The 25,699-nt window shown below is 45.6% G+C and overlaps 1 protein-coding gene across 1 annotated transcript in view; it reads right to left on the reverse strand.

The window, feature by feature from the left end:
- The window catches only part of N4BP1 (NEDD4 binding protein 1), a 44,505-nt gene extending 28,548 nt beyond the window's left edge, over positions 1 to 15,957 (reverse strand). Inside the window, exons 1-3 of the mRNA XM_056862374.1 lie at positions 15,890 to 15,957; positions 6,406 to 6,480; positions 1,346 to 1,907 (exon numbers count right to left, since the gene is read on the reverse strand). Coding sequence (XP_056718352.1) covers positions 1,346 to 1,907; positions 6,406 to 6,480; positions 15,890 to 15,957 — 705 coding nt within the window. The remainder of the gene's footprint in view (positions 1 to 1,345; positions 1,908 to 6,405; positions 6,481 to 15,889) is intronic.
- Between the last annotated feature and the right edge of the window lie 9,742 nt (positions 15,958 to 25,699).

A 25,699-nucleotide genomic window follows, 5' to 3' on the forward strand; every position in this document is an offset into this window, starting at 1 on the left:
GAGACTGGGAAGGGCAGCCATGAAGGAGCTAAAAAATATTTTGAAGTGTGAAAGCTGGACAGTGAAGAAAGCTGTTAGGAGGAAAATAGATTCCTTTGAAATGTGGTGTTGGAGGAGAGTGTTACGGATTCCGTGGACTGCCAAAAAAACAAAAACAAATCAGTGGGTTATAGATCAAACCAAGCCTGAACTGACCCTTGAAGCTAAAATGACTAAACTGAGGCTGTCGTATTTTGGTCACGTCATGAGACGACAAAAGTCACTGGAAAAGTCAGTCATGCTAGGAAAAGTTGAGGGCAGCAGGAAAAGAGGAAGACCCAACAAGAGATGGATTGACTCAATAAAGGAAGCCACAGCCTTCAATTTGCAAGACCTGAGCAAGGCTGTCAAAGATAGGACATTTTGGAGGACTTTCATTCATAGGGTCGCCATGAGCCGGAAGAGACTTGACGGCACTTAACACACACACACATATATGACCTGCAGCCATGGTTGCACATATACAGCCTTCCACGCACGAATAGGGACAAATCTAGAGCAACAAACCTACGCATGATGTTGCACACGTTCCACACTGTGTAAACACATAACAGAACACGCGCAGCTGATTTCATCTGCTATTCCCACCATTGCGTGTTTCTACACACACAATTCATACACGCAAAAGAGCCACACATCTTATCTACCCACCCACTCCAGCGTGGTGTAGCGGTTAAGAGCGGTGGACTCTGATCTGGAGAACCAGGTTTGATTCCCCACTCCTCCACATGAGCGGCGGAGGCTAATCTGGTGAACTGGATTTGTTTCCCCACTCCTCCACACGAAGCCAGCTGGGTGACCTTGGGCCAGTCACGCTCTCTCAGCCTCACCTACCTCACAGGGTGTCTGCTGTGGGGAAGGTGATTGTAAGCCGGTTTGATTCTCCCTTAAGTGGTAGAGAAAGTCAGCATATAAACAACCAATTCTTCTTCTCCTTCTGTGTAAACCCTTGGCCCAATTGAACCAAAAACCACATCAGAGACAGTCAGGTCCAAAGAAGCTGGTTTTACTGGTCAAAATAGGTTAACAGAGCATAAAGAAAAGGGTGACAGCAATGAAGCTTGCTGGCTTGCACTTGGTAACAAAGGCACTAGAAAAGGCAAGAGATTACATATCACAAACAAAGCTGAGTTCCCAGAACTTCAAACGGAGTTCAGTAGGCACAACAGTCCTTGAGTCTGGTCGGTAGGAAAGCGAAAGTAAACCTCACTGAGAGACAGGCCTGGCATTCTGAGAGACCTAACCGGGCCCGCGGAACCCCCTGCCACCAGAACCTCGCCACCCCCCGCCCCGGCCCGCAGCCTACCTTCGCGCTCCGCACGCTCTCCGCTTCGCCGAGGAGGCTGAGCCAGATCCGGCGGCCGTCGTCGGGCCGGGGCCGGCCGGCCTCCAGGGGCGCCCAGGCCCCGCCGCCCAGCGCCCCCACGACGGCCAGGCGCACCCGGAAGAGGCGCTCGATGCCGCCGCGGCTTCGCTCCAGGAAGCCGCCCTTCTCCGCCGGCGCGGTGAACTCGTCCACCACCGGCCGGGCCCCGCCTGCGCTGCCACCCTCCGACGGCGCGGCGGCGGCGGCGAAGGCCGCCATCAGGGGAGCGCCTGGGGAGGCTGCGGGCACGGGCGGCAGCTCCTCCGGCCGCCGCCGCCCATCGCCGCCGCGGGCCCGTCTGGAGCCAGCACAACAAACCGCCCGGGAAACTCCCCCCTGGACGCAACACCCCGGAAGTGCTCGCCCCGCGTTGCTATGCGACGCCGACGTCACCATGAGGCGCCCGCGCGACGCAACAGCGAGCGGCCGGACGCCGCCACCGGCACCGAAGGGGCGGGGTCTCGCCCGGTCTCCGCCCACACTTCCGGCTTCCCGTGTTGCGCTGAAAACATCCGGTTTTCCGGGTTGTGTTTTTTTTTAAAAAAAGGTTTATTTTTATAATATTGTTGAAGGCTTTCACGGTCAGAGTTCATTGGTTCTTGTGGGTTACCCGGGCTGTGTGACCGTGGTCTTGGTATTTTCTTTCCTGCAGCTGTGGCCGGCATCTTCAGAGGAGTCCTTTTTGACTATTTTTATAGTTAAGGGGATACAAAAGGGGAAAAAAAGGGAAGGGTAAAAACCGTTTGATATACAAAAACAATATAGCAGATTCAATAGAAAAATAAACTTAAGTCGACTACAATACCATATAACGAGCATGAATATTAATCAAGTAAGGTGAAATATATCTAAATCTGTAATTGTAAAAATATAAAAAATCAAACAGATTATTTACCTATTACATAATAAAAGTGTATTATACCGTTTGAAAACCCAGGAGTTACATGACGAATGGTTGGAACATAATAGATAAAACATTGCCTATAACTCATTCTAGTATTGTTCAGTATATATCAACCATTTGTTTGTATTCGGGTTGTATTTTTAAAACATTGGGTCGCCGTGTTAGTCTGTCTGCAGTAGTAGAAAAGGGCAAGAGCCCAGTAGCACCTTGTGTGTGTTAAGTGCCGTCAAGTCGCTTCCGACTCATGGCGACCCTATGAATGAAAGTCCTCCAAAATGTCCTATCTTTGACAGCCTTGCTCAGGTCTTGCAAATTGAAGGCTGTGGCTTCCTTTATTGAGTCAATCCATCTCTTGTTGGGTCTTCCTCTTTTCCTGCTGCCCTCAACGTTTCCTAGCACGACTGTCTTTTCCAGTGACTCTTGTCATCTCGTGACATGACCAAAATACGACAGCCTCAGTTTAGTCATTCTAGCTTCTAGGGTCAGTTCAGGCTTGATTTGATCTATAACCCACTGATTTGTTTTTTTTGGGCAGTCCACGGAATCCATAACACTCTCCTCCAACACCACATTTCCAAGGAATCTGTTTTCTTCCTAACGTGATCAAAATACGATAGCCTCAGTTTAGTCATTTTAGCTTCTAGGGTCAGTTCAGGCCTGAAAGTAGCACCTTAAAGACTAACAAAAATATTTTCTGGTAGGGTATGAGCTTTCGTGAGCTACAGCTCACTTCTTCAGGTCAGTCTCTTAGACAAAGATTAAATGGACATAAGTCTGACATCAGAAACCACAATATTCAAAAACCAGTGGGAGAACATTTCAACCTTCTAGGACATTCTGTTGCAGATTTAAGAGTAGCGGTTCTCTTACAAAGGAATTTCAAAGGGAGATTGGAAAGAGAAACTGCTGAATTACAGTTGATGTTCAAACTAAAGTCAATGCATTTACTTGGGCTGAATAAAGACCTTGCATTCATGGCTCATGACCAATGCTGATTTCTCCACACCCATCTCTCCCCTGGACATCACAGACTCTTCTGCATACCACACCTAATCCCATCACGCCTGCTATTCACATTTACATACTGTTAACATTTACATACTAATGCTTGTCTGAATTCACTCGCCTCTACTTAAAGACGGGTTCACATTCTAGCTGTATCTGAAGAAGTGAGCTTCAAATTGAACAATTTGACTGTTCCCAACGGGATACTCCAAACTATCTGTACAACTGTGTATTGAAAATGATGTATCCTGTATTGGAACTTCAATATTGAATGTTACACACAATTTGTATTCTTTTCTCCAATGTGAGATCGGACTGGATTTTGGAACTTATATGTGTATATATAGAAAACTTCTACTAAATGGAACTGATGAAGAAATAGAAACGATCGTCTTCCTATTTAAGTGACTTCTACATGAAGAACATCTTCCTTCCTTGCTCTGAAACTAGCATTTTGTACTTTGGACTTTGAAAGAGTTTTGTATATTATTCCTCGTTTGTTATATGTTTATTTGAGCACTATTATACACTTGGTTACACCACTATGTTGTCCGTCTACAATTAGTTCTTCCTGCAGTACCTGGAGGTTGGCAACCCTAGCTTTAAAGAATCCACACAAACTGAACATGAAAAGCATGGCACTGAGAAAACTCAAACAGTAGAAGGCAAGGGTAGGAGACAACCACATGTCAGCTTTTACAAAGGTTGAAACAGCACCTTGAATGTTTTGCAATTGAAACAATACACTATAACTCACAGTGATATTAAAGCACTCCTTTCCCACAGGGCAGGTTGATATTGGCACTGGAGGGTGGGGACTGGGCAGTACCAATTCTGCCCAATGGGGAGGGAATGTCCCATTACTTCAAGGCCTTATGCAAAAACCCCTTTCTAATACAAATTGAGCGCCTCATAGAGAAAAGTTCTAGTACAGCTAAGGGTCTGTACTAGGGGAAGGGCTGTGGCTCAGTTTGTAGACCATCTGCTTGGCATGCAGAAGGTCTCAGGTTCACATGAACACGTGAAGCTGCCTTATATTGAATCAGATCTTTGGTCCATCAAAGTCAGTATTGTCTACTCAGACCAGCAGCGGCTCTCTGGGGTCTCAGGCAGGGGTCTTTCACAACACCTACCTGCCTAGTCCCCTTAACTAGCAATGCCAGGGATTGAACCTGGGACCTTCTGCATGCCAGGCAGATGCTCTACCACTGAACCACAGCCCTTCCCCAATCCCCGGCATCTCCAGTTAAAGGGGTCAGGCAAGTAGGTGATGTGAAAGACCTCTGCCTGAGACCCTGGAGAGTTGCAGCCAGTCTGAATAGACAAATACTGACTTTGATAGACCAAGGGTCTGATTCAGTGTAAGGCAGCTTTATGCGTACCATTTCAGACTGGAGGGCTCACAGGTTTCCAAGCCCCTCTGTTTTCGAAGGTCTCCACACTTCTGGCATTCTGAAAACTATGTAAATTTGTTCCGGAGGGTCTTTTTAAAAAAAATTAAGGCAGTAGGGTTATTGACGGGGAAATTTTCTACAGGTTCCAACCAGGGGTTCCGAATAATGCACTCAAAACAAAACAGCCTTTAAAGTGATCCTTTATTAAAACCTGGAGCTGAGAATGTCACCTAGTCTAAGTAGCAACTTATAGACAAGGGGATTCCTGCTAAGTCCACTATGCATACAACTTCTATAGTTAAAATGACATCACATTACTAAGGAGAAATATATCATCCTATCTGCCTTAAGCAAGTACTGGCGTATAAATGTAGCCGAGTAACTTTAGCAAACTTCGTACAGCTGCTGTGAGGTTTCCTGAAACTTATGCTCTGGCCCCCTTATCAGTACTGGAGGACAGACACAGATAGCGCCTTAGCAATTAATCCTGTAGAAAAGGAGAGCCAGCAGAAAAAAACTGTTAGGGTACCAAGGTTCATTCTCAGCCAGACAGGAACCCAACAGAAAATAAAGATGGCTCCACATATGCCAACTTAAAATGCACTCTCACTATATTATAATGCAGTGGTTCAAGAAGGTGATTTAATAGAGGGAACAGGACTGGGCTACACGTTATCTGTTGGCCATATTTTGTTCTTACGAGATTGTTTTCTTTCTCTGTAATTCCTTTCTCTGTAATTCTACTTTTTGGCGTTGCAAACATACAATGTCTAATCCTTATGCTTTGGTTCAGATTTATATATTTCTAGTCCTATTACTCTCCTTATCAGGTGTCTTACTCTATTGATTGCACCAGTTTACATTATGTGCTGTGCCCCGAGACAGACTGAAAAAGGCAGACTAGGATTGCCAACCTCCAGGTATTAGTACAGGAGCGAAACACTACTTAAACAAAGTGCATAATAGATTTATAAATAGCTACGTGCAATTACATACAATATGACATTATGTACACAAAAAGACCTACAAAAAGTCATTCATAGACATTCATATTTTTAAATGTCCCAAAAGCAGGGTACAAATTCTTCTTCCACAGACTAATCTCATGTAGTACAATGGATGCCAATAGTAATGGCTGTTTCAAATTCTTGGCAATTTAACAATTCTTCAGTCCTTCGAAAGGCATCTTGCAGCATTTTCTACCTAGTTTTCATTTCAAATTGTAGGTTATAATGTATGTCCCGCCACGGGTAACATTCAGATGCCGGTCCCAAGAAGGGTAAGGAAGCTCAGTGTGGAAATGCAATAGTACGATTTACTAGTTGCTAAATAGCTAAGCGGTGTTTGCCAATGGGACTCTATGAACATAAGAACATGGCATTGAAGTCCCTCCCCAAACCCCACCCTCAGGCTCTGCCCCAAGAAAGAGGGACCTGGCAACCCTAGCATAGAGACCTTGGACTTCCTTGGTGGTCTCACATCCAAGTACTAACCTAGTCCAACCCTGCTTAGCTTTTGAGATCTGACAAGATTGGAATAACCTGGGCCATCCAAGTCAAGGGCAACAGCTTGAGGGACCAGTTTACAAATTGGCAATATTAGGACTAATCCCTTCCATCATCAGTTACAAGAATCTTGTGCAGCAGGTGCTAGGAAAGACTGTTTCCTCTTCTGCCTGACCGCAGCTTTGACTTTACAATCCGATGTAACGGCACTTGTCAGAGATCTTGAGGCTGCTGGCGCCCTCAGCTGTTTCTTTGTCACCAGTGCGACTGTTAGGAGGAAAATAAGACAGACCTTTAAAAGAAGCATCAGTACTTAAGGCCGCACAAGGGTGCTGCAAATAACCAAAACCGGGCGGGAGACGTTTAGCATTGCATTAAATGTTCAGGAACGGCAAAGCGTCGTAGCTCACCTTACCGAGATTGATTGTGGCGCCAGCCTCTGCAGATTACTCCAGCATGATGTGGAGCGTTTGCAAGGGTTTTTGTTCTGGGGGTTATTTTCGCACGTTTTATCTTGCAACCCGGGCCTATCCACGTTGACTCAGATGAAATCCCACCAATGGTTTTTGGTTATTTATTTAAAATATTAGCCGCCTTTCTTCCTGACAAGAGTTTAATGCTGCATACAATATTAATAAAATACATAAAATAGGTGACGTAAAACCGAAGTTTAAAATTACAATTTAGGACTGCCTTAATCAAAGGCAGCCCTAAATAAAACCATCTTCAGCTGCCTCCTAAAGACTGATAGCTGTGGATGATTATTGGAACTATCTTTCTCTCAAATAACTGCACAAACTTGTGCCACAAATATCCCAATAAGGTCAATTCAGCTGCAATACCAGTCCCCTTGGAAGTTGTGTGGGCTGGCCAGATTTGTTACAAATCATTCAAGCTGATGTCTGATATTATGCAGTGCCTATATTTCCTTGGTTTTCTGCTATTGCACTTGACTGCACATCAGAAAATTTCAGAGCCATCTTAAGCAAGTCTATGTGGAATTGTCCCATTTCATTCACTGGGGCTCACTCCTAGGACAGTAAGTCCATTCATATGTTTATTATTTATGTATGACTTTATATCACATGAACACATGAAGCTGCCTTATACCGAATCAGACCGTCAGTCCATCAAAGTCAGTATTGTCTACTCAGACCAGCAGCGGCTACCCAGGGTCTCAGGCAGAGGTCTTTCACATCACCTACTTGCCTGGTCCCTTTAATTGGAGATGCTGGGGATTGAACCTGGGACCTTCTGCATGCCAAGCAGATGCTCTACCACTGAGCCACTGTTCCTCCCTTTCTTCTTAAATGGGGACCGAAAGTGGCTTACATCCTTCTTTTTTCCTCCATTTTATCCTCACTACCACCCTCTGAGGTAGGCTAGACTGAGTGCGTGTGACCATACGAGGTCACCCAGCAAGCTTCTGCGGCAGAGTGGGGATTCGGACCTGGGTTTCCCAGATCCTAGTCTGACACTTTAACTACTATACCACACTGGCTCTTACAAAGTTAAAATGTATTCATGTACATCTTACCTGTATGTAGGATTGCCAAACTCCAGGTAATAGCTGGAGATCTCCCACTATTACAACTGATCTTCAGGCGACAGAGATCAGTTCACCTGGAGAAAATGGCCGCTTTGGCAATTGGACTCTATGGCATTGAAGTCCCTCCCCTCCCCAAACCCTGCTCTCCTCAGGCTCCGCCGCCAAAACCTCCCACCAGTGGCAAAGAGGGACCTGGCAACCCTACCTGTTTGTGCATGCCTCTGTTTGAAAGAAGGAGCCAACAAGTGTTCACCAGGGATCAGTACATGTGGGGTTTCAATCACACATTCAGCAATACTGGTGTTGACTGTACCATGAGAATTACTCAACTCATATGAAGAAAAAAAAATCACATGTGCACTGAATACAAATTGAATGTGTGAACAGGGCTAGTATTCTTAGGATTGCAGCCACAAAGACCTTCTTTCACAAACCTATATTTTCCAGCCCAACTGGAGCTGCCAATTATTTTCTTATAGGGGTCTTGTGCCTTTAACTGCTGCTCAGCAAGCAGAAATTCAGCAAGGGATGCTTTCTCTAGCATGTAGGCACAGTGATGGAAAATGGTCTATCTGATTCCCATGTAGTTGTAAAAAAACTCAGGAGCCCTGCAGGGGGAAAAAAGTTCCTATGCTTCATGCATCTGGTGAAATGAGCCGTTCCTCAAAAAACAAACATAAACCTTAAACCAGAATAAATTTTGTTAGTTATTAAAATGCCGCTGGACTCCTGTTTTATTCCGTTGACAACTCTGACATGGAAAATCTCACACTGACAGCAAAACCTGTGCTTTCATATAGCAATGTTAAACAAAAATGCAGAATATTAAAATGTTTTATGCCATCGTGAATCAAAGCTAGAGGGTAGACTTGTGGGTAAATTCTAAAACGGATGTGGAAAAGACCCCTTTGTACATTTTCAGTTAATTATCTTGTAGCCTAGGCTTACCAACAATTTCTTTCGCTCAAATAAGGGGCTAATTGTATGCTTAAGGAAAACAAGGCAACTAAGGGGGGCATGGTAAAGTTTATAAAATTATGCACAAGTGGAGAAAGTGGGTAGAGAGACCTCCCCCCCATCCCATAACACTAGAACATGGGCACCCAATTAAGTTGGTGAGCAATAAAGTAGGGTTGCCAGGTCCCTCTTCGCTACCGGCAGGAGGTTTTTGGGGTGGAGCCTGAGGAGGGCGGGGTTTGGGGAAGGGAGGGACTTCAATGCCATAGAGTCCAATGGCCAAAGCGGCCATTTTCTCCAGGTGAACTGATCTCTATCAGCTGGAGATCAGTTGTAATAGCAGGAGATCTCCAGCGACTACCTAAACATTCAATATTTACTAGAACTGTTTACTTACCTGTATGAAACCTATACAGAAGACTGATGTACATACAGTGAGAGACATTGCACTTCTGCATTGATATTCTTCTTGTCCACTACCATCCATGAGATGGGATGTATAGTTGGTGTATAAGATTTTTGTTTGTTGAGTCCAATTGTGTAATTGTTTATGCGTATTTGTCAAGACACAGTAGCTTATAAATATATTCTGCACCTTAAAGTGTTTTCCGCCCCTGTACTAATTTCCTTATCTCCTGATACCAGTACAGTGGTGTCTATTTTCTCCCCCACTACCTGGCAGTTGACAACCCTACCTGCTATTACAACTGATCTTCGATCAATAGAGATCAATCCCCCTGGAGAAAAAGGCTGCTTTGGCAATTGGACTCTATGGCACGGAAGTCCCTCCCCTCCCCAAACCCCGCCCTCCTCAGGCTCGGTCCCAAAAACCTCCCGTCGGTGGCAAAGAGGGACCTGGCAACCCTACACCAGGCTGGGCAGAGGCGACCTGCCTGGTCAGCTGGCAATCTTGTGTCTATGCTCTGCATTCCCCCCTCCCCAACCACCATCCCCAACACCTACAAACAAGTTTAAAACCAGGGGAAGCCAAACATTTCTCAGTTACCAGCTCAGTGGTTGTGGAAGCTGGGTGTTAGTGATTTCAATTAATAGACTCTACATCTGTTTTTGAGCTACAAGTTCTGCATGTTCGCGGGAGTTCCTTCATTAGTTGCAAAAACCGGCAGGTATAGTGACATGGGCTCCTTTGGCTGTGAGGGATTCAAGCAGAGAAAGTTTTTTTTTTTTAAACCAATAGTTTGTTGCATGATAATGCATCGGATTAAAGATTTTTGGAGACTGTGTTGCCAGAGGTGGCTTTAAAATAGTTGGACTTCAAAGAGGAAATCATATCAGAGGGAGAATCATTGCCTTGAGAAAACACACACAGAGCGCGCTATTAAGTTATAAGCGGGAATGCAAAACCAGTGCCTTATTGCTCAAAATACAACTGAAACGTTCCACGGGGGATGTGTTCTGCAACCAAGGTGTAGGGTTGCCAACAGGCCTGCAGAAAAAATACCCTGTCTTTTAATAGAGGCTTAATGGGTAGGCTCTGTCGAAGCTTTTCATGGCATGGAGGTAAATTACATCTCCTTAAATTCCTGGGGGCAGGATACAGCCCTCGGGCTGATTCCTGCCCTCCTCCGCTATATATACCCGTTGGGTTAGTTACCGCCTAATCATCCTAGGCCCGTTTACTTGGAAGTAAGTCCCGTTCCATGGCCCTTAGAGACGAGTGTGGGTGTAGGCGGAGAGCCTAAATTGTATTTACACCTCCGTGAATAATAGCTCCATTATTAAGTCTGGAATAGAAACATTAATCATTGGGGAAGGGAAAACTTTGCTTTCTGAATTACAAATGTTTTGTATCCCATGTAAAACCGGGAAACGTTGAAAGCGTTCTCGCTGGCTAGGTGCGCTTTGGGTAACTTTGCAGATCCCACTGTAATCTTTAAGAAAGGAACATGCTTTTTTACGGGCATTTCTAACGTTGATGGGCCTCGCAAAGGTATTTTTAACTGACTGCGGGGTTTTTTACACGAGAATTTTTCTGAAGACCTGTCAGATGAATATTGTATCAAAAACACCAGTAGGGGGCATCGTTTCGCTTTTCTAACCCTTTGGAGAGTTTCTCGCAGCGTTTTATGCCTGCAAACTGAATTTCTTTTTTTTTTGTTTATGGCATTAATTCTGAGGTTAAGGTTGGCCTGCGGTGAGCAGTAATAAGTTTAACCTTTGACTTCACGCAATAAGATGTAATTTATCATTTCTTGACTCTTTTGTAAGTGTTACTACCCTCCGCTCCATTTAAGATAAATATAGGGAAGGCAGCATTTTTATATTGAGGTGGTCTGTGCTTGCAGAAGAACTTTTCATGTGTTTATTTAGAAGGTGGTGGAGACTGGGATCCCAGAACGAAAGGGCAGGATATCTGAAAATATGTTATCTGTTCTTGCTGTAAGAATGGAAATATCGGTGATTATTTTCAACTGTGTAGAATGCTACCACTGTCTTACAGGACTCAGACGTCCAAACCGAAACAAAATAGTTCGACATCTTAAGATGGAATTGTATGTTGCCAAATGTTCAATTGGTTCAACAGTCAGGGTTGGCCCAGCCGTCGGGGAGGCGGGAGCGTAGATATTGCCATGCCTACTGCATCTAGGGTTGCCAACCTCCAGGTACTAGCTGGAGATCTCCTGCTATTGCAACTGATCTCCAGCCAATAGAGATTAGTTCGCCTGGAGAAAATGGCCACTTTGGCATAGAAGTCCCCTCCCCTCCCCAAACCCCACCTCCTCAGGCTCCGCACCAAAAACCTCCCGCCAGTGACGAAGAGGGACCTGGCAACCCTAGTCTCTCCCCTCCCCCCAAGCAGGGGTAAAAAAAGCTTGGCGGAGGACTTTTTCCAGTTTGAACAGATTTTCCTCTCTCCCAACGCTGTTCTTGTTTTTGATAACACAATCTTGGCAGCTCAGTGTGCAAAGCGGGGGGGCTTAATTTTAAAAATAAACCCAGAAGAAACATAGGGATGGATCCAGACTACACCCACCAATTCCCCCTTCCCACCACAGAGCCCCCTCGTGGTTTTCTTCAGGTCCCCTATCCCCCCCCCCCAGCAGCATTCCTTGGCGATCAGTGGGCTGCAGTGGAAGGGAAGGGGAAGGTGGGAAAGTTGCAATCGGCCGCCTGGAAAATTTAGTCTGGATCCAACCCATAATGTGAGATTGAGCCCTGAACACTGGAGATGCTAGAGATTGAACCTGGGACCTTGTGCAAGCTTCTGAGCCGTATGTGGAGGTTTCACCCCCAAATTTTCCCCAACCGCCTTTCTTTTCGTTTGCCCCAATATCATTTCACTTCCCTCCCCGCAAGAGTGTCTGTACTTTAAGGCTACCCTTTCTTTTGCACTTGAAAGGCAAACTTGAGGTTGTGAGGAGCAAGTTGGCTTGTGTGATGTTTGAAGTCAGTTTGGGTTAAGGGCACACTTCAGAAAATGGCAATCAAAACAGGCTGGAGTGTCTCTCTCTTTTTTTAAGGAGGTACAGTCTTAACAAGCGAACTCTTCTGGATGGGGTGTACAAAAAGCCTTTCATGTCAGCCCAGCCTTTTGAAGTCAGTAATAAACCCCCCTCTTGATCAGTGCTGGGAAGAGCAGCTAAGTTATATTCTAAAAAGGAAAGGGAATCGTTTTCGTGAGCTACCCCAGGGATGAACCGGAGGGAAAGAAATCAGCGCTTTGGTTCATGCCGGAGTTTATCTATGTAGGGGATTTAACCGAGTCATCATTCTGCCACTGTGTGGCTATGCAAAGCTGCTTTGTAAAAGAAGACGGAGCCTTTCCGTGAACTCCGTTCGTTTGGCAATAAGAGCACGTTTGGGTTTCTCGTCGCCCTTGTTTCTTGCCTTAAAGTTGCAAATGCATCAATGGGACTTGAATCAAGAGCTCTGCACCACAGGTACTGGATATATTCAGGCTAGAATGAAGTAGGAAGGGCTATGGCTCAGTGATAGAGCATCTGCTTGGCATTCAGAAGGTCCCAGGTTCAATCCCCGGCATCTCCAGTTAAAGGGATTAGGCAGGTAGGTGATGTGAAAGACCTCTGCCTGAGACCCTGGAGAGCCGCTGCCGGGCTGAGTAGACAATACTGACTTTGATGGACCAAGGGTCTGGTTCAGTATAAGGCAGCTTCATATGTTCATGTGTAGTAGTAGAAGAATTGGTTTTTATATGCCCACTTTCTCTACCGCTTAAGGGAGACTCAAACCGGCTTACAATCACCTTCCCTCCCCCTCCCCACAACAGACACCCTATGAGGTAGGTGAGGCTGAAAGAGCTCTAACAGAGCTGTGACTAGCCCAAGGTCACCCAGCTGGCTTCGTATGTAAGAGTGGGGGAAACAAATCCAGTTCACCAGATTGGCCTCCGCCGCTCATGTGATTAGTGGGGAATCAAACCCAATTCTCCAGATGACTCCCCCGCTCCAAACCACTGCTCTTAACCACTACACCACGCTGACTCCAGGGCTGGGGGCGGGGGACCTGTCACAGGCCACCTACCGTACTCAACAATCTACTTGAGAGCAGAAACAAATGGTATAAATTAAAGAACCCAGGCTAATGTTTCTAAGGCTATCCGTGGCAGTAATGTCACTACAATTCTATTTCTTGATCTTTGTGCATTTTTGTTATTCTTAACTTTTTAAAAAGCTGGTATAATATTAGAGGAAGCAAGTTTGTTTTTATTTGTTTATACACAAGGTGGATAAATACAGATTTACAGATCTTATCATACAAATATGACAGGTATAAATCTTCTTTGATAGGTATAGATCATGCATGTAAATTGTACATTAGCATTGTGAAATGGGCTCCAAGAACTAGAAAAAATAAAGAATTAAAAAGCTGAACAAATGGAGGAAGGGCAGCAAAACTTCTCTTCGCAAAGGATGCTGTTTGGTCTTGGATGAGCCCCAGAAATTTCTTCTTTCCTGTTTTATTAAAGCTGCTTTTCCTAGAATGGAATTTCAGGCAGTTCAATCTGGGGCACTTTATTTATTTATTTACTTCATTTATACTCCATCTTTCTCCCCAGTGGGGACCCAAAGCAGCTTAGTTCTCTTCTCCTCCTCCCAACCACCCTGCGAGGTAGGTTAGGCAGAGAATGAGCTGAGGGTACGTGACTGCCCCAAAGTCACCTAGTAAGATTACATAGCAGAGTGGGGATTCGAACCTGGGACCCCCAGATCCTAGTCCAGCACTACAGCCAGTCCTGTACCAGTATTGGATATTGGTGCGCTTCTTCAGTTTGGGCTACCAAATTATCCTTCTGTCTTGACATTTATCTTCCCTTGGGGTTCAGAACTTAATAAGGGAATATTACAGTTTCTGTGCAGTATTTTGTCCTGGGGGAAGTGGATACTTCCTCTGTATAATATGCTCTTTGACAACCGCATTTCATACAGAATTAATCCCAGCAAAGCGCGGTGGTCGTTATGGGCACTTTCTGGGAACGGCTTCTGATGTAATGAGGTATGCTAAGCTGCAGGTTTTCCATGTGTTCGGTACAGTACTTTGCTTTTTAGGCACTTCACTAACAATGAATATGATCTACAAATGTGTAATGTATGCCGTTGGAAGCAAGACTCGCGTTGAGCGAGAGGTTTTCCCCAGGCTCCTTTGCCTGTGTTTCCCATTGGACTGTGGACTACAGCCGCCCAATCATGGACTTGGCTTCGTCTGCGTTCTCATTGGACTATGGACCACAACCGCCCAATCACGGACGGGGGGCGTGGCTCCGGGTGGTTGGGATTGGCATATAAGCCGGGGTGTTGTGGGTTTACAGAGAGTTCCAGTTCAGTTCAGTTCTAGGTAGTTAATGAAGCGGCTGAACACATGAACACATGAAGCTGCCTTATACTGAATCAGACCCTGGGTCCATCAAAGTCAGTATTTGTCTACTCAGACCGGCAGCGGCTCTCCAGGGTCCCAGATAGGGGTCTTTCACATCACCTACCTGCCTAGTCCCTTTAACTGAAGATGCTGGGGATTGAACCTGGGACCTTCTGCACGCCAAGCAGAGGCTCTACCACTGAGCCACAGTTGTTGTTGGAACTCCGTCTCCAGCCTCCTGTATCACCCACACCCATGCATACATAATAAAATGGTAATTTGTTTACCTGTTTTATACATTTTTATACACCCTTGCTTCAGCGAGCTCAGGGTGACATGGATTGGCCTCCCACCGTGCCCATTCTATCCTTACAACAACCCTGGTAGGTTGGACTGGATGAGAGTGCTTGGCCTCAGGTGACCCACTGGGCTTCGTGGTGGGGTTGGGATTTTAGCCCGGATCTCCTACATCCTTGCCCATCACTCTTACCTCTACACCTTAATTCCCTCCACATCCCACGTCATGCCTGCCCTGTTTCTGTTAGATTTGTGTTAATTTTTTTTTTTAAAGGGCTGTTATCTATTCTTCAGAGTAGTAATTTTATCAAACTCAGGAAGTGGAGCACAAATAAGAACATAGTTGCCGGTCATTGTCGTATGTTTCAGGTTCACATGCTGTTGATAAGATATACTGGAACCATTCACACAGAAATTTGCCTGGTGTGACCACTTCCTTAATGAGATGAATGGGATTTCCCCCCCCCCCCCCACAAAGTGAAGCAATTATGATTACTGGATGGTTCCTCTTAGGAAAAACCTAACTTCCTACCAATAGATACAGAATACTGAGCTAAAGGAGCTGACAGACAAAATAGTGACTATGTCTGTCAGCAGCCAGCGTGGTGTAGTGGTTCAGAGCGGCAGACTCCAATCCAGAGAACTGGGTCCGATTCCCCACTCCTCCACATGAAACCTGCTGGGTGACCTTGGGTTAATCATAGTTCTCCCAGAACTCTCTAAGCCCACGCAGAGGCAGACAATGGCAACAAACCACCTCTGAACATCTCTTGCCTTGAAAACTTTATGGGGTTGCCATAAGTCGGCTGTGAGACGGCACACACACATGAAGCTGCCTCATACTGAATCAGACCCTTGGTCCATCAAAGTCAGTATTGTCTACTCAGACCGGCAGCGGCTCTCCAGGGTCTCAGACAGGGGTCTTTCACATCACCTACCTGCCTAGTCCCTTTAACTGGAGGTGCCAGGGGTTGAACCTGTGACTTTCTGCATGCCAAGCAGATGCTCTACCACTGAGACACGGCCCCTCCCACATACCTGTCGGGGGTCATCATGACCAGCTCATGCTCCTGGTATGCATGGCTGGGTAACCCCAAATGGAGCATGCTAACGTAGAGGCAAATTTTGAACCTATCTTGAGAGGTGGTTTTCTTGTAGCTATTTATTTTTCTCCTTGGAATGTTTGTGCCACATTTAAGAATTAAATGCAGTGCTGTGCTTCGTCAAGAAGAAGAGTTGGTTTTTATATGCCAACTTTCTCTACCACTTAAGGAAGAATCAAACCAACTTACAAGCACCTTCCCTTCCTCTCCCTACAACAGACACCCTGTGAGGTAGGTGGGGCTGAGAGAGCTCTAAGAGAGCTGTGAGTAGCCCAAGGTCACCCAGCTAGTTTCATGTGGAGGAGTGGGGAAACCAATCCAGTTCACCAGATTAGCGTCCGCCGCTCACGTGGAGGAGTGGGGAATCAAACCCGGTTCTCCAGATCAGAGTCCACAGCTCCAAACCACTGCTCTTAACCACTACACCAGGCTGGCTCTCACCATGAGTCACACCAGCAGTCCACCAAGCTCAGTTTTGCCTTCTTTGACTGGGCAGAGCTGTGCATGGTGGAGGAAGGTTTTTCCCAACACTCCCCCTGAAACCCTTTAACTGGAGATACCTGAGATCAAACCAGGGACTTTTGGGCACACAAAATATCTGCTCAGCTGCCGAGCCACAAAACCTCTTGACCTTCCTGCCACCTCTCAGCTTTGTCTTTTTTTATTATTATTCTTCGAGGCATCCAATTAAAACAGTTTCACTTCACTATTATGGCTCTTTGTATCTTCAGTTGCTTCACCCCCCCCCAAAAAAATAACATGATAAAAGAGTCCTTTGCCCCTGACTCAAATTAGTGTATTCAAAAGACAGTTTTTAGTTATTAGAACATAAGAAAAGCCCTGCTGGATCAGACCAAGGCCCATCAAGTCCAGCAGTCTGTTCACGCAGTGGCCAGGTAAGCGCAACCCTGTTTTACGCACCCCAAGGTAGTGCTCTAGCAGGAAGGTAGGAAGGTCTGAGAAGCACTGCCTGCCTCTGAGCCTCTGCAAAGTGCAATTCTGAATTTTTGCGGAGCCTCTTTCCTGCCTCTCTTCTCTTCAAATTTCTCTTTGATCTAAATGGAATTGATTAGAAACTGACTCCAAATGCCTATAAAGGGGAAAAGAAACGGATTGTTGGATTTCAGGAAGAAATCGGGTGTAGAGAATTTCTTTTAACAACTCTTTTGCCTAGTCAGACCCTTAACTTCCCTACCCTGTTTCTAACCTCTTAGGGTACTTAAAAAGAAGAATAAAGGATTTAAAAAACCCCCACTCTCTATATTTGCAAGAAACCCAACCTGTCTCATTTTCAGCTGTCAATGTAGCTGACAACATATGGTGGGGCCATGAATAAATTATTCAGAAGCTCCCGTCTAAAACAAAAGCAGCTTTGGCATGATTTTTAATTTTTTTAAGCTGACATTTTAAGTTTATATGGAGGCTAATAACGCCTTTATACACCCCAGGAAGAGGTAGGCGGCCTGCAATGAATTATTAACTTGCAGTGATTACCCTTTTGTATCCTGAAACTGCTTGGTGGACTTGTAGGAAGATAGCATGAGTTTTTTTTTGGGGGGGGGGGAGGAAGGCTGGTTTTGCCATTTCAAACATATCCAGTCATTGAATATGTAGGTTTTTTCTGAAGGCCCCAAGGTTCAACACCTTACTCCCTGCACCGCTTGGGTCGCCAGGTCCCTCTTCGCCACTGGCGGGAGGTTTTTGGGGTGGAGCCTGAGGAGGGCGGGGCTTGGAGAGGGGAGGGACTTCAATGCCATAGAGTCCAATTGCCAAAGCTGCCATTTTCTCCGGGGGAACTGGTCTCTGTCACCTGGAGGTCAGTTGTAATGGCGGGAGATCTCCAGCCACCATCCGGAGGTTGAATAAAAAACAGCACTAAAGGCTAACCAAATGACCTGCTTATTAAATCGATTTGTTAACTGGTTATTTCAAAACTGTTCTTACTATGAAAAAAGATAGATGCAACATATAATGACATATACTGTCTCTGTTGTTATTACATCCTCTAAGCATAACCAAATAAACATAACGTTGTAACTAGCGAGATACCTGGAGCATACAAGTCATGTAATTTATGGGCGAAAAAGCATGGTCACTTTAGCCTCCTTTATTCCCTGTTTCAGCCAGGATTCAACCAGGATCGAACGCATGCGGTTCGCCGAAGTTGCGTTCAATCCTGGCTGAATCCTGGCTGAAACAGGGAATAAAGGAGGCTAAAGCGACCATGCGATTTTGCCCTATAACAACATACAAATACAACATACAAATCCAAAGGTTATACCACAAGATGCCACGTATAATTCTGACCATATAAATCCCAGTGTCCAGCCTTCGGGATAGTTTTGACACTGGGATTTATATGGTCAGAATTATATGTGGCATCTTGTGGTATAACCTTTGGATTTGAATGTTGTATTTGTATGTTGTTACAGATTACATGACTTGTATACTCGAGGTATCTCGCTAGTTACAACGGTATGTTTATTTGGTTATGCTTAGAGGATTTAATAACAACAGAGACAGCATATGTCATTATATGTTGCATCTATCTTTTTTCATAGTCAGAACAGTTTTGAAATAACCAGTTAACAAAGAGTGGCAAGCTGCAGTACTGCAGTCCAAGCTCCGCTCACGACCTGAGTTCGATCCCAACAGAAGTCGGTTTCAGGTAGCCGGCTCAAGGTCGACTCAGCCTTCCATCCTTCCGAGGTCGGTGAAATGAGTACGCGGCTTGCTGGGGGTAAAGGGAAGACGACTGGGGAAGGCACTGGCAAACCACCCCATGAACAAAGTTTGCCTAGGAAACGTGGGGAAGTGACGTCGCCCCATGGATCAGGAATCTCCCGGTGCTTGCACAGGGGACCTTTACCTTTACCATTCGGTTAGCCATTAGTGTTGTTTGTTTTTTTATCCACCTGGAGGTTGGCAACCCTATGCACCGCTCAGATTGCATAGCCACTTTCAGCCTAGCTGAACTGAGATCTGGGCTTCAAGGGCGCCATCTAGGCTGCAGTACCAGCTCAACTGAATCACCCAGTCAGCTGACTTCTGGAGCCAATCCCTGATCACCAGGCCCTATAAAGCCCTCGGCTTAGTGCTGGCTGCTCAGTCTGAGCTGCTGCTCTCTAGGGTGAGGATGCTGCCCAGCCTCTGTTGTTAGTGTCTGGTGCATTACATTTAAACTCTGCTTGGTTTGACTGCTCCTCTGCTGTCAGAATTCAACTGCCCGAGCCTTACGGGTGAGAAAAGAAGCCTGACAAATCCTCCCCGAGACAAATGTGTCTTGATTCACTTCTTTTTTTTTTTAATTAGGCCTTTTGCATGCTACCTTCCCCATAAAATATATCCAAAGCAGTGACAATAAAATGGATTAAGAAGCACTAAAATATATTTCAAACCATCGAATAAATAGTAATGATAGTTAATAAGCTGGCTGAGTAAAATAGTGGCATTAAAATACAGAGAGGGATTTCTTTAAAAATGCGGACGGGTATAGAAGCTTCGTGGAAATCAAAGAATCCACCACCACTAATAGACTGGCATAAAAGGATCTGGGCTGCTGCTTTTTAAAAGAAATCGACATATTATAAGGAAGAAGTAAAGGGACGTCGATCAAATAAATTTGCGAAGAATTGAATACTGCCTACTGAACATTGGAACATAAATTTTTCTGCTTCCGCACAGCCATATGTATTGTTTCTAGGTTATCTTGCCATGAATAACAAAGATGTGCAATAAAATAACCCTTCCCCAAACCACTGGCTTTGAAGATTAGCTTGTTGTGTCCTCCCAGTAATTGCAAATTATATTTAGCATCCCTGTAACCGTGAGGATGTTCTAACCTTTTGGATGTCTGAAGCATCCATCATTTCCAGCAGTCAAGTGTATATCATCCAAAAGGGGGAAGAGGAGGAGGAGGATGATAAAAATATACCGCTCTGCACGCTTCCGAGGATTTGACACTCACAAGTACAATGCGAAAACGGCTGCCGTGCAAAGCCCTTTCGGGCTGAAAAAAGGCTAGATCCTTCCTTAATTTTCAGGCGCACTTGGGGAAAAAAAAGAAGAGGTTGTGGCTGGTCAGTCAAGAAGGTGTTTTGGCGTGCCAGGTGTGATCTCACCGACTTGCCAGGAGCGTGGCTTGTTCCTCACAACATTGTAGGTGGAAAAAATCAACTGCTGGTTTTCCCGGTTAGCTAGATGTATGGGAGGCAATTGACACACCAGCAGCCTCTCTCTGAGACTGTGATGCTCCACTTATTGCCTCGCTCGCTTTGCTTTCAAGGACAAGTGATCTATGCACTGTGCAAAGCAGCACAATATCCCTGTGTACTTTAGAAGATGCATCAATGTGATTTCTGCTTTGTATCCTAGGTGGGGTGGTGGGGTGGTGGGGGCATAATGGACAACTATTGTTCATCTGTGCTTCACAATTCCAAGTGAAATTATGGACAGCTCCCAAATAATCCCTTCCAATAGAAGAAGAAGAGTTGGTTTTTATATGCTGACTTTCCCTACCACAGAGACTCAAACTGGCTTACAATCAACTTCCCTTCCCCTCCCCACAACAGACACCCTGTGAGGTAGGTGGGGCTGAGAGAGTGTGACTAGCCCAAGGTCACCCAGCTGGCTTCCTGTGTAGGAGTGGGGAAACCACCCCGGTTCACCAGATTAGCCTCCGCCGCTCATGTGGAGGAGTGGGGAATCAAACCTGGTTCTCCAGATCAGAGTCCACCGCTCCAAAGCACCGCTCTTAAACACTACATCACGCTTTCCTCACTGGGTAGGTAAAAATTTCAAGTGAAGTGGTAGAGAAAGTTGTTTCCCTCGCCCTGTGTTTTGGATCACGTGTTATCATTTCCCCAAAGGTACCTACATTTCCATTCATCTCACCGGCTCCACACAGAGAGTGACTGTTAAGCAAGGCAACGGCTCTGTGTGCTAAATATGCACGCCAAAAGCACAAATTCGTTTCTTTTTTTTAAAAAAAAAACACAACACAAAAGTATTACATTGGTATAATTATAGCTCTTAAAAATACATGTTTTTTAAAACTTAATTATGAATGTAGGTTATAAATCTGTTTCTGAAAGCGTGAGAGCTGTGGGAGTGGAAAGAATGTTCATTAAAGTAACATCAGTCACAATTCATGTCCTACTCTGTTTTTATGTGATATTCCACAACAAAGATGTTTCAGAACAGGTGGGGTAGAACCGAAGTGCGCGGTCAATTCATCAGTTTTAATGTTGTAGCATGTCAGTTTGTACGTAAGGGGTTCTCTGGATAAGGGATCACTTGATAACAGAATTACCACTTTAATTTTAATTTTACTTCATTTGTACCATCCTTTTCTCCCCAATGGGGACCCAAAGTCAACACATGAACACATGAAGCTGCCTTATACTGAATCAGACCCTTGGTCCATCAAAGTCAGTATTGTCTACTCAGACTGGCAGTAGCTCTCCAGGGTCTCAAGCAGAGGTCTGTCACCTACTTGCCTAGTCCCTTTAACTGGAGATGCCAGGGATTGAAACTGGGGCCTTCTGCATGCCAAGCAGATGCTCTACTAATTGAGCTACAACCTCTCCCCGAGTGGCTTACCTCATTCTCCTGTCCTCCATTTTATCCTCACAACAATCCTGTGAGGTAGGTTAGGTTGAGAGGATGAACTGGCCCAAGGTCACCCTGCAAGCTTCCATGGCCAAGTGGAGATTTGAACTTGGGTCTCCCAGGGCATAGTCCAATACTGTAACCACTTACAGCACCCTGGCTGTTATATACCACACTGGCTGTTAATCGTAAAACACCTCTTTAAGAAGTCAACGTATTGGATCCAAATATGTCCCCCCATTCACACAAGGCATCTTCCGTGCATAGAAGAACTACTTTCATGAGCAGAAGGGTTCCTTTCAGTCCAGCTCTACCATTTCAGCAACACCCAATGAATTCCAAAAACGAAATCAAACAACTTTCCATTTGATGGTTATATTTAACAAGATGGAGACTGTATATTTCTGTTGATTGTTAAAAGCTAAATTACCACTCCATGGGCAACTATTTTTTTCTCTTCTCAAGTTCTAATGACGTTGTGGGCAGAACTGAACATGGTTTTGATTAGTGAAACCTTGTGGATGTGGAATGGCTAAATCCCCTATTGCCGCATGGCCCCAAGTCAAACTGAGGCCCTGTATGGTTAGAACTGAGCATCTGAAGAGCTTTTAAAGACAAATGGAGATCTGTGACCTGCCTCTTCTCTAGTTTGACCTAAGAGTGCCTCCTCTTGTCTGCTCTTACATCTTGCTTTAAGCGTGCATTGCCCTGTGACCTCCCTTAGACTGTGTCACTTTGCAACCTCCTTTTCTTCCACACTCTTTATTAAAATGTTCCTTCTATGCCAGCTGCCTTGGTTACAAGTTTCATTATCATAAAATTAGCTGAAAGCCACTCTCTGGATACATCCCTTATCATGAGTCAGACCATTGGTCCATTCCACTTGGTACCGTATACTCTAACTGGCACAGGATTGCCAGCATCAAGTCTTCTTCATTACTGCAACCATCTGTATGAACCAGGATTGTAAAAGTTAAAGATTGTCCCCTGTGCAAGCACCGGGTCATTACTGACCCATGGGGTGACGTCACATCCTGACGTTTACTAGGCAAGACTATGTTTGCAGGGTGGTTTGCCATTGCCTTCCCCAGTCATCTACACTTTACCCCCAGCAAGCTGGGTACTCATTTTACCAACCTCGGAAGGATGGAAGGCTTGAGCCGGCTACCTGAAACCAACTTCCGTCGGGATCGAACTCAGGTCGTGAGCAGAGCTTTTGACGGCAGTACTGCAGCTTACCACTCTGCGCCATGGGGCTTTCAACCAGGATTGTACCTGGTGTCTGTTCTGCTACTAGTTATGACTTTCACTTACCTAAGTTGTAGGATTAGGGCTACTTTGGATAGGATTTAAATTACAGTATACAGCGAGTATTATTTTATCTACAATTTAAAAAATAGAGAATCAAGAAGGCTGTGAAGTATTTAAGTACCACTCCCTGAACCAGAAAAGGATGGGCAGTAGAGAGCATACACGGGCCAAGATTGGGGGGGGGGGAAATCCCCCAGATAGCCACTCCAGTTTCAAATTATTGCCAATTCCACAATTTCCCACATTTATCCCCACGCGTTTGCATTACTGTGCATCTTTGTTTATCTTTCCTGGCATAATTAAGCTCTCCCCAGGCTACAAACTTGGCACATGTGAAGAGCTTTATAATTTTTTTTCCTTCCAAAAGTGAGTTTCCCCACCAAGCTGGTTTCCTTGGAGTTTGTTTAGATCTGTCTTTATTTACTTCCGAAAGGACAAAGGCCGGGAATGACTGGTAGCCTCAAACAGAACGATCAAAAGGCAGATCTGACATCTCAAGCTAGTTAAAGGAAGGCGTAGAGGAGATTTCGCACGGGATGCCGGGAGAGCGCAAGACACAACTGTCAGGTATTGATTGGATGCTGAACAGATGCTGTTTCTGGCAGCCTACGAGGAAGCTCATCTGCGTGGCTCTTCAAAGGATGCTTTGCTAAATATGACTTGTGTTTTCGATAAATGTCCGAGGAGTGTGGCTCCTTCTGGAGTAGAGAGACTTTGGCAAAGATAAGGGTAAATTTGCATCCACAGTCATACATTCAGCCAGGCTTCTCAAGGTGGTGCCTTCTCTTAGGACTGTCCAACAGTCAAGTGCTGAGCTTTTTTGGTGGTAGCACTCAACCTTTAGAATGGCCTACCAGAGTCAGTGTGGAGGGTGCCTTCATTTTCTGGATTTATTTACTTATTTACTTCATTTATGCCCTGCCGTTCTCCCAAATGGGGCCCCAAAATGGCTTTCGCTGTTCTCCTCGCTTCTGTTTCAATCCTCACAACAACCCTGTGAGGTAGTTTAGGCTGAGAGTGCGTGACTGGCCCAAGATCACCCAGCAAATTTCTATGGCAAAGTGGGGACTCAGATTAGGGTCTCCCTGGTCCTAGTCTCGCACTGTACCACTCTCTCTCAGATCTAGAAAGGTGGGTAAGACGGTTTTATTTCAAAGGGTATTTTGTGGAGCCCGAAGAGTTTCGGCCCATTTGGTTGAGTTTCTATCTTAACCAGCGTGGTGCAGTGGTTAAGAGCGGTGGGCTGGAGCGGTGGAGTCTGATCTGGAGAACTGGGTTTGATTCCCCACTCCTCCACATGAGCAGCGGGAGGCTAAACTGGTGAACTAGATTTGTTTCCCCACTCCTATACACGAAGCCAGCTGGGTGACCTTGGGCCAGTCACATTCTGTTCTTTCTCTACCACTTAAGGGAGACTCAATCCGGCTTACAATCACCTTCCCTTCCCCTCCCCACAACAGACACCCTGTGAGGTAGGTGGGGCTGAGAGAGCTCTAACAGAGCTGTGACTTGCCCAAGGTCACCCAGCTGACTTCGTGTGTAGGAGTGGGGGAAACAAATCCAGTTCACCAGATTAGCCTCTGTCACTCATGTGGAGGAGTGGGGGAATCAAACCCAGTTCTCCAGATCAGAGTCCATTGCTCCAAACCATCGCTCTTAACCACTACACCATGCTGGCTACACCAAGTGGGATATAAATCTTTTAAATAAGTAGTCATAGAAAGACTAACAGCTCATCCGTCTTTTTAAAGTAGAGGGATTTATGCCTGCCTAGGACACAGTCCGGTCCCTTCTCCCATCTTCACATCCCCTTTCCTATACAGGGGAGTCACGCATGAAAACACATGAAGCTGCCTTCTACTGAATCAGACCATCAAGATCAGTATTGTCTACTCAGACTGGCAGTGGCTCTCCAGTGTCTTAGGTGGAGGTCTTTCAAATCACCCGATCCTTATAACTGGAGGTGCTGGCGATTGAACCTGGAAACCTCCGCACACAAAGCCGATGCTCAGCCACTGAGCCACCGACCCTTCCAATTAAAGTATCCTAATCATTTACGGAAGGGATCCTCTCGTGGCGTGTGCGAACACACCAAAAGTTTCAGTGCTAACAGGCAGCAGCTTCTCTAGGCCATTGGCCTTGCTGTGGCCGTGCTTTCTGAATACGGTTGCCAAGCTGCCAACCACCAGGTACTAGCTGGAGGTCTCCTACTATTTCAACCAATCTCCAGCCGATAGAGATCAGTTCACCTGGAGAAAATGCCCCTCTTTGGCAATTGGACTCTATGGCATTGAAGTCCCTCCCCTCCCCAAACCCTCCCCTCCTCCGGCTCCACCCCCAGAACCTGCTGCCGGTTATGAAGAGGCAACCCTATTTCTGAGATCCTTTAACTGGAGTTCCTGGGGATTCAACTTGGGCCCTTCTGTTCTCTCACGCAGCCCCTTAATCCATTCCTCTTCAGGGGCCAAGCTGTTTAGTTATAGGGGAAAAAAGCCCTTGAAGAATCTCCACGCGCAGAGAGAGAAATCCTTTTACTTCTGCTGCTTTATATTTAGTTTACGGCAGCAGGCAGTTAATTAGCCCTTACATGCCATTTTCTTTCGGGCTAATTAGGAAGAAAACAGAACACAGAAGAAAGCCACAGCTATTGCCGGGGTGGGTGGGTGGGAAGAGCGGGGAAGAACCCCTTAACATTTTGTGCATTAACGGCCCCTTTGGAGGATATTATCTCCGTAATGACCGCCAGGACCCTTTTTGTTTCCATAGGCAGTGGTTCTCCAGTCGCCGGCCTCATTTAGGCCCGTCGAAGGCAACTGAACAAAGG

The sequence above is a fragment of the Euleptes europaea genome, chromosome 17 (assembly GCF_029931775.1).
Source record: "Euleptes europaea isolate rEulEur1 chromosome 17, rEulEur1.hap1, whole genome shotgun sequence".
NCBI lineage: Eukaryota > Metazoa > Chordata > Lepidosauria > Squamata > Sphaerodactylidae > Euleptes > Euleptes europaea.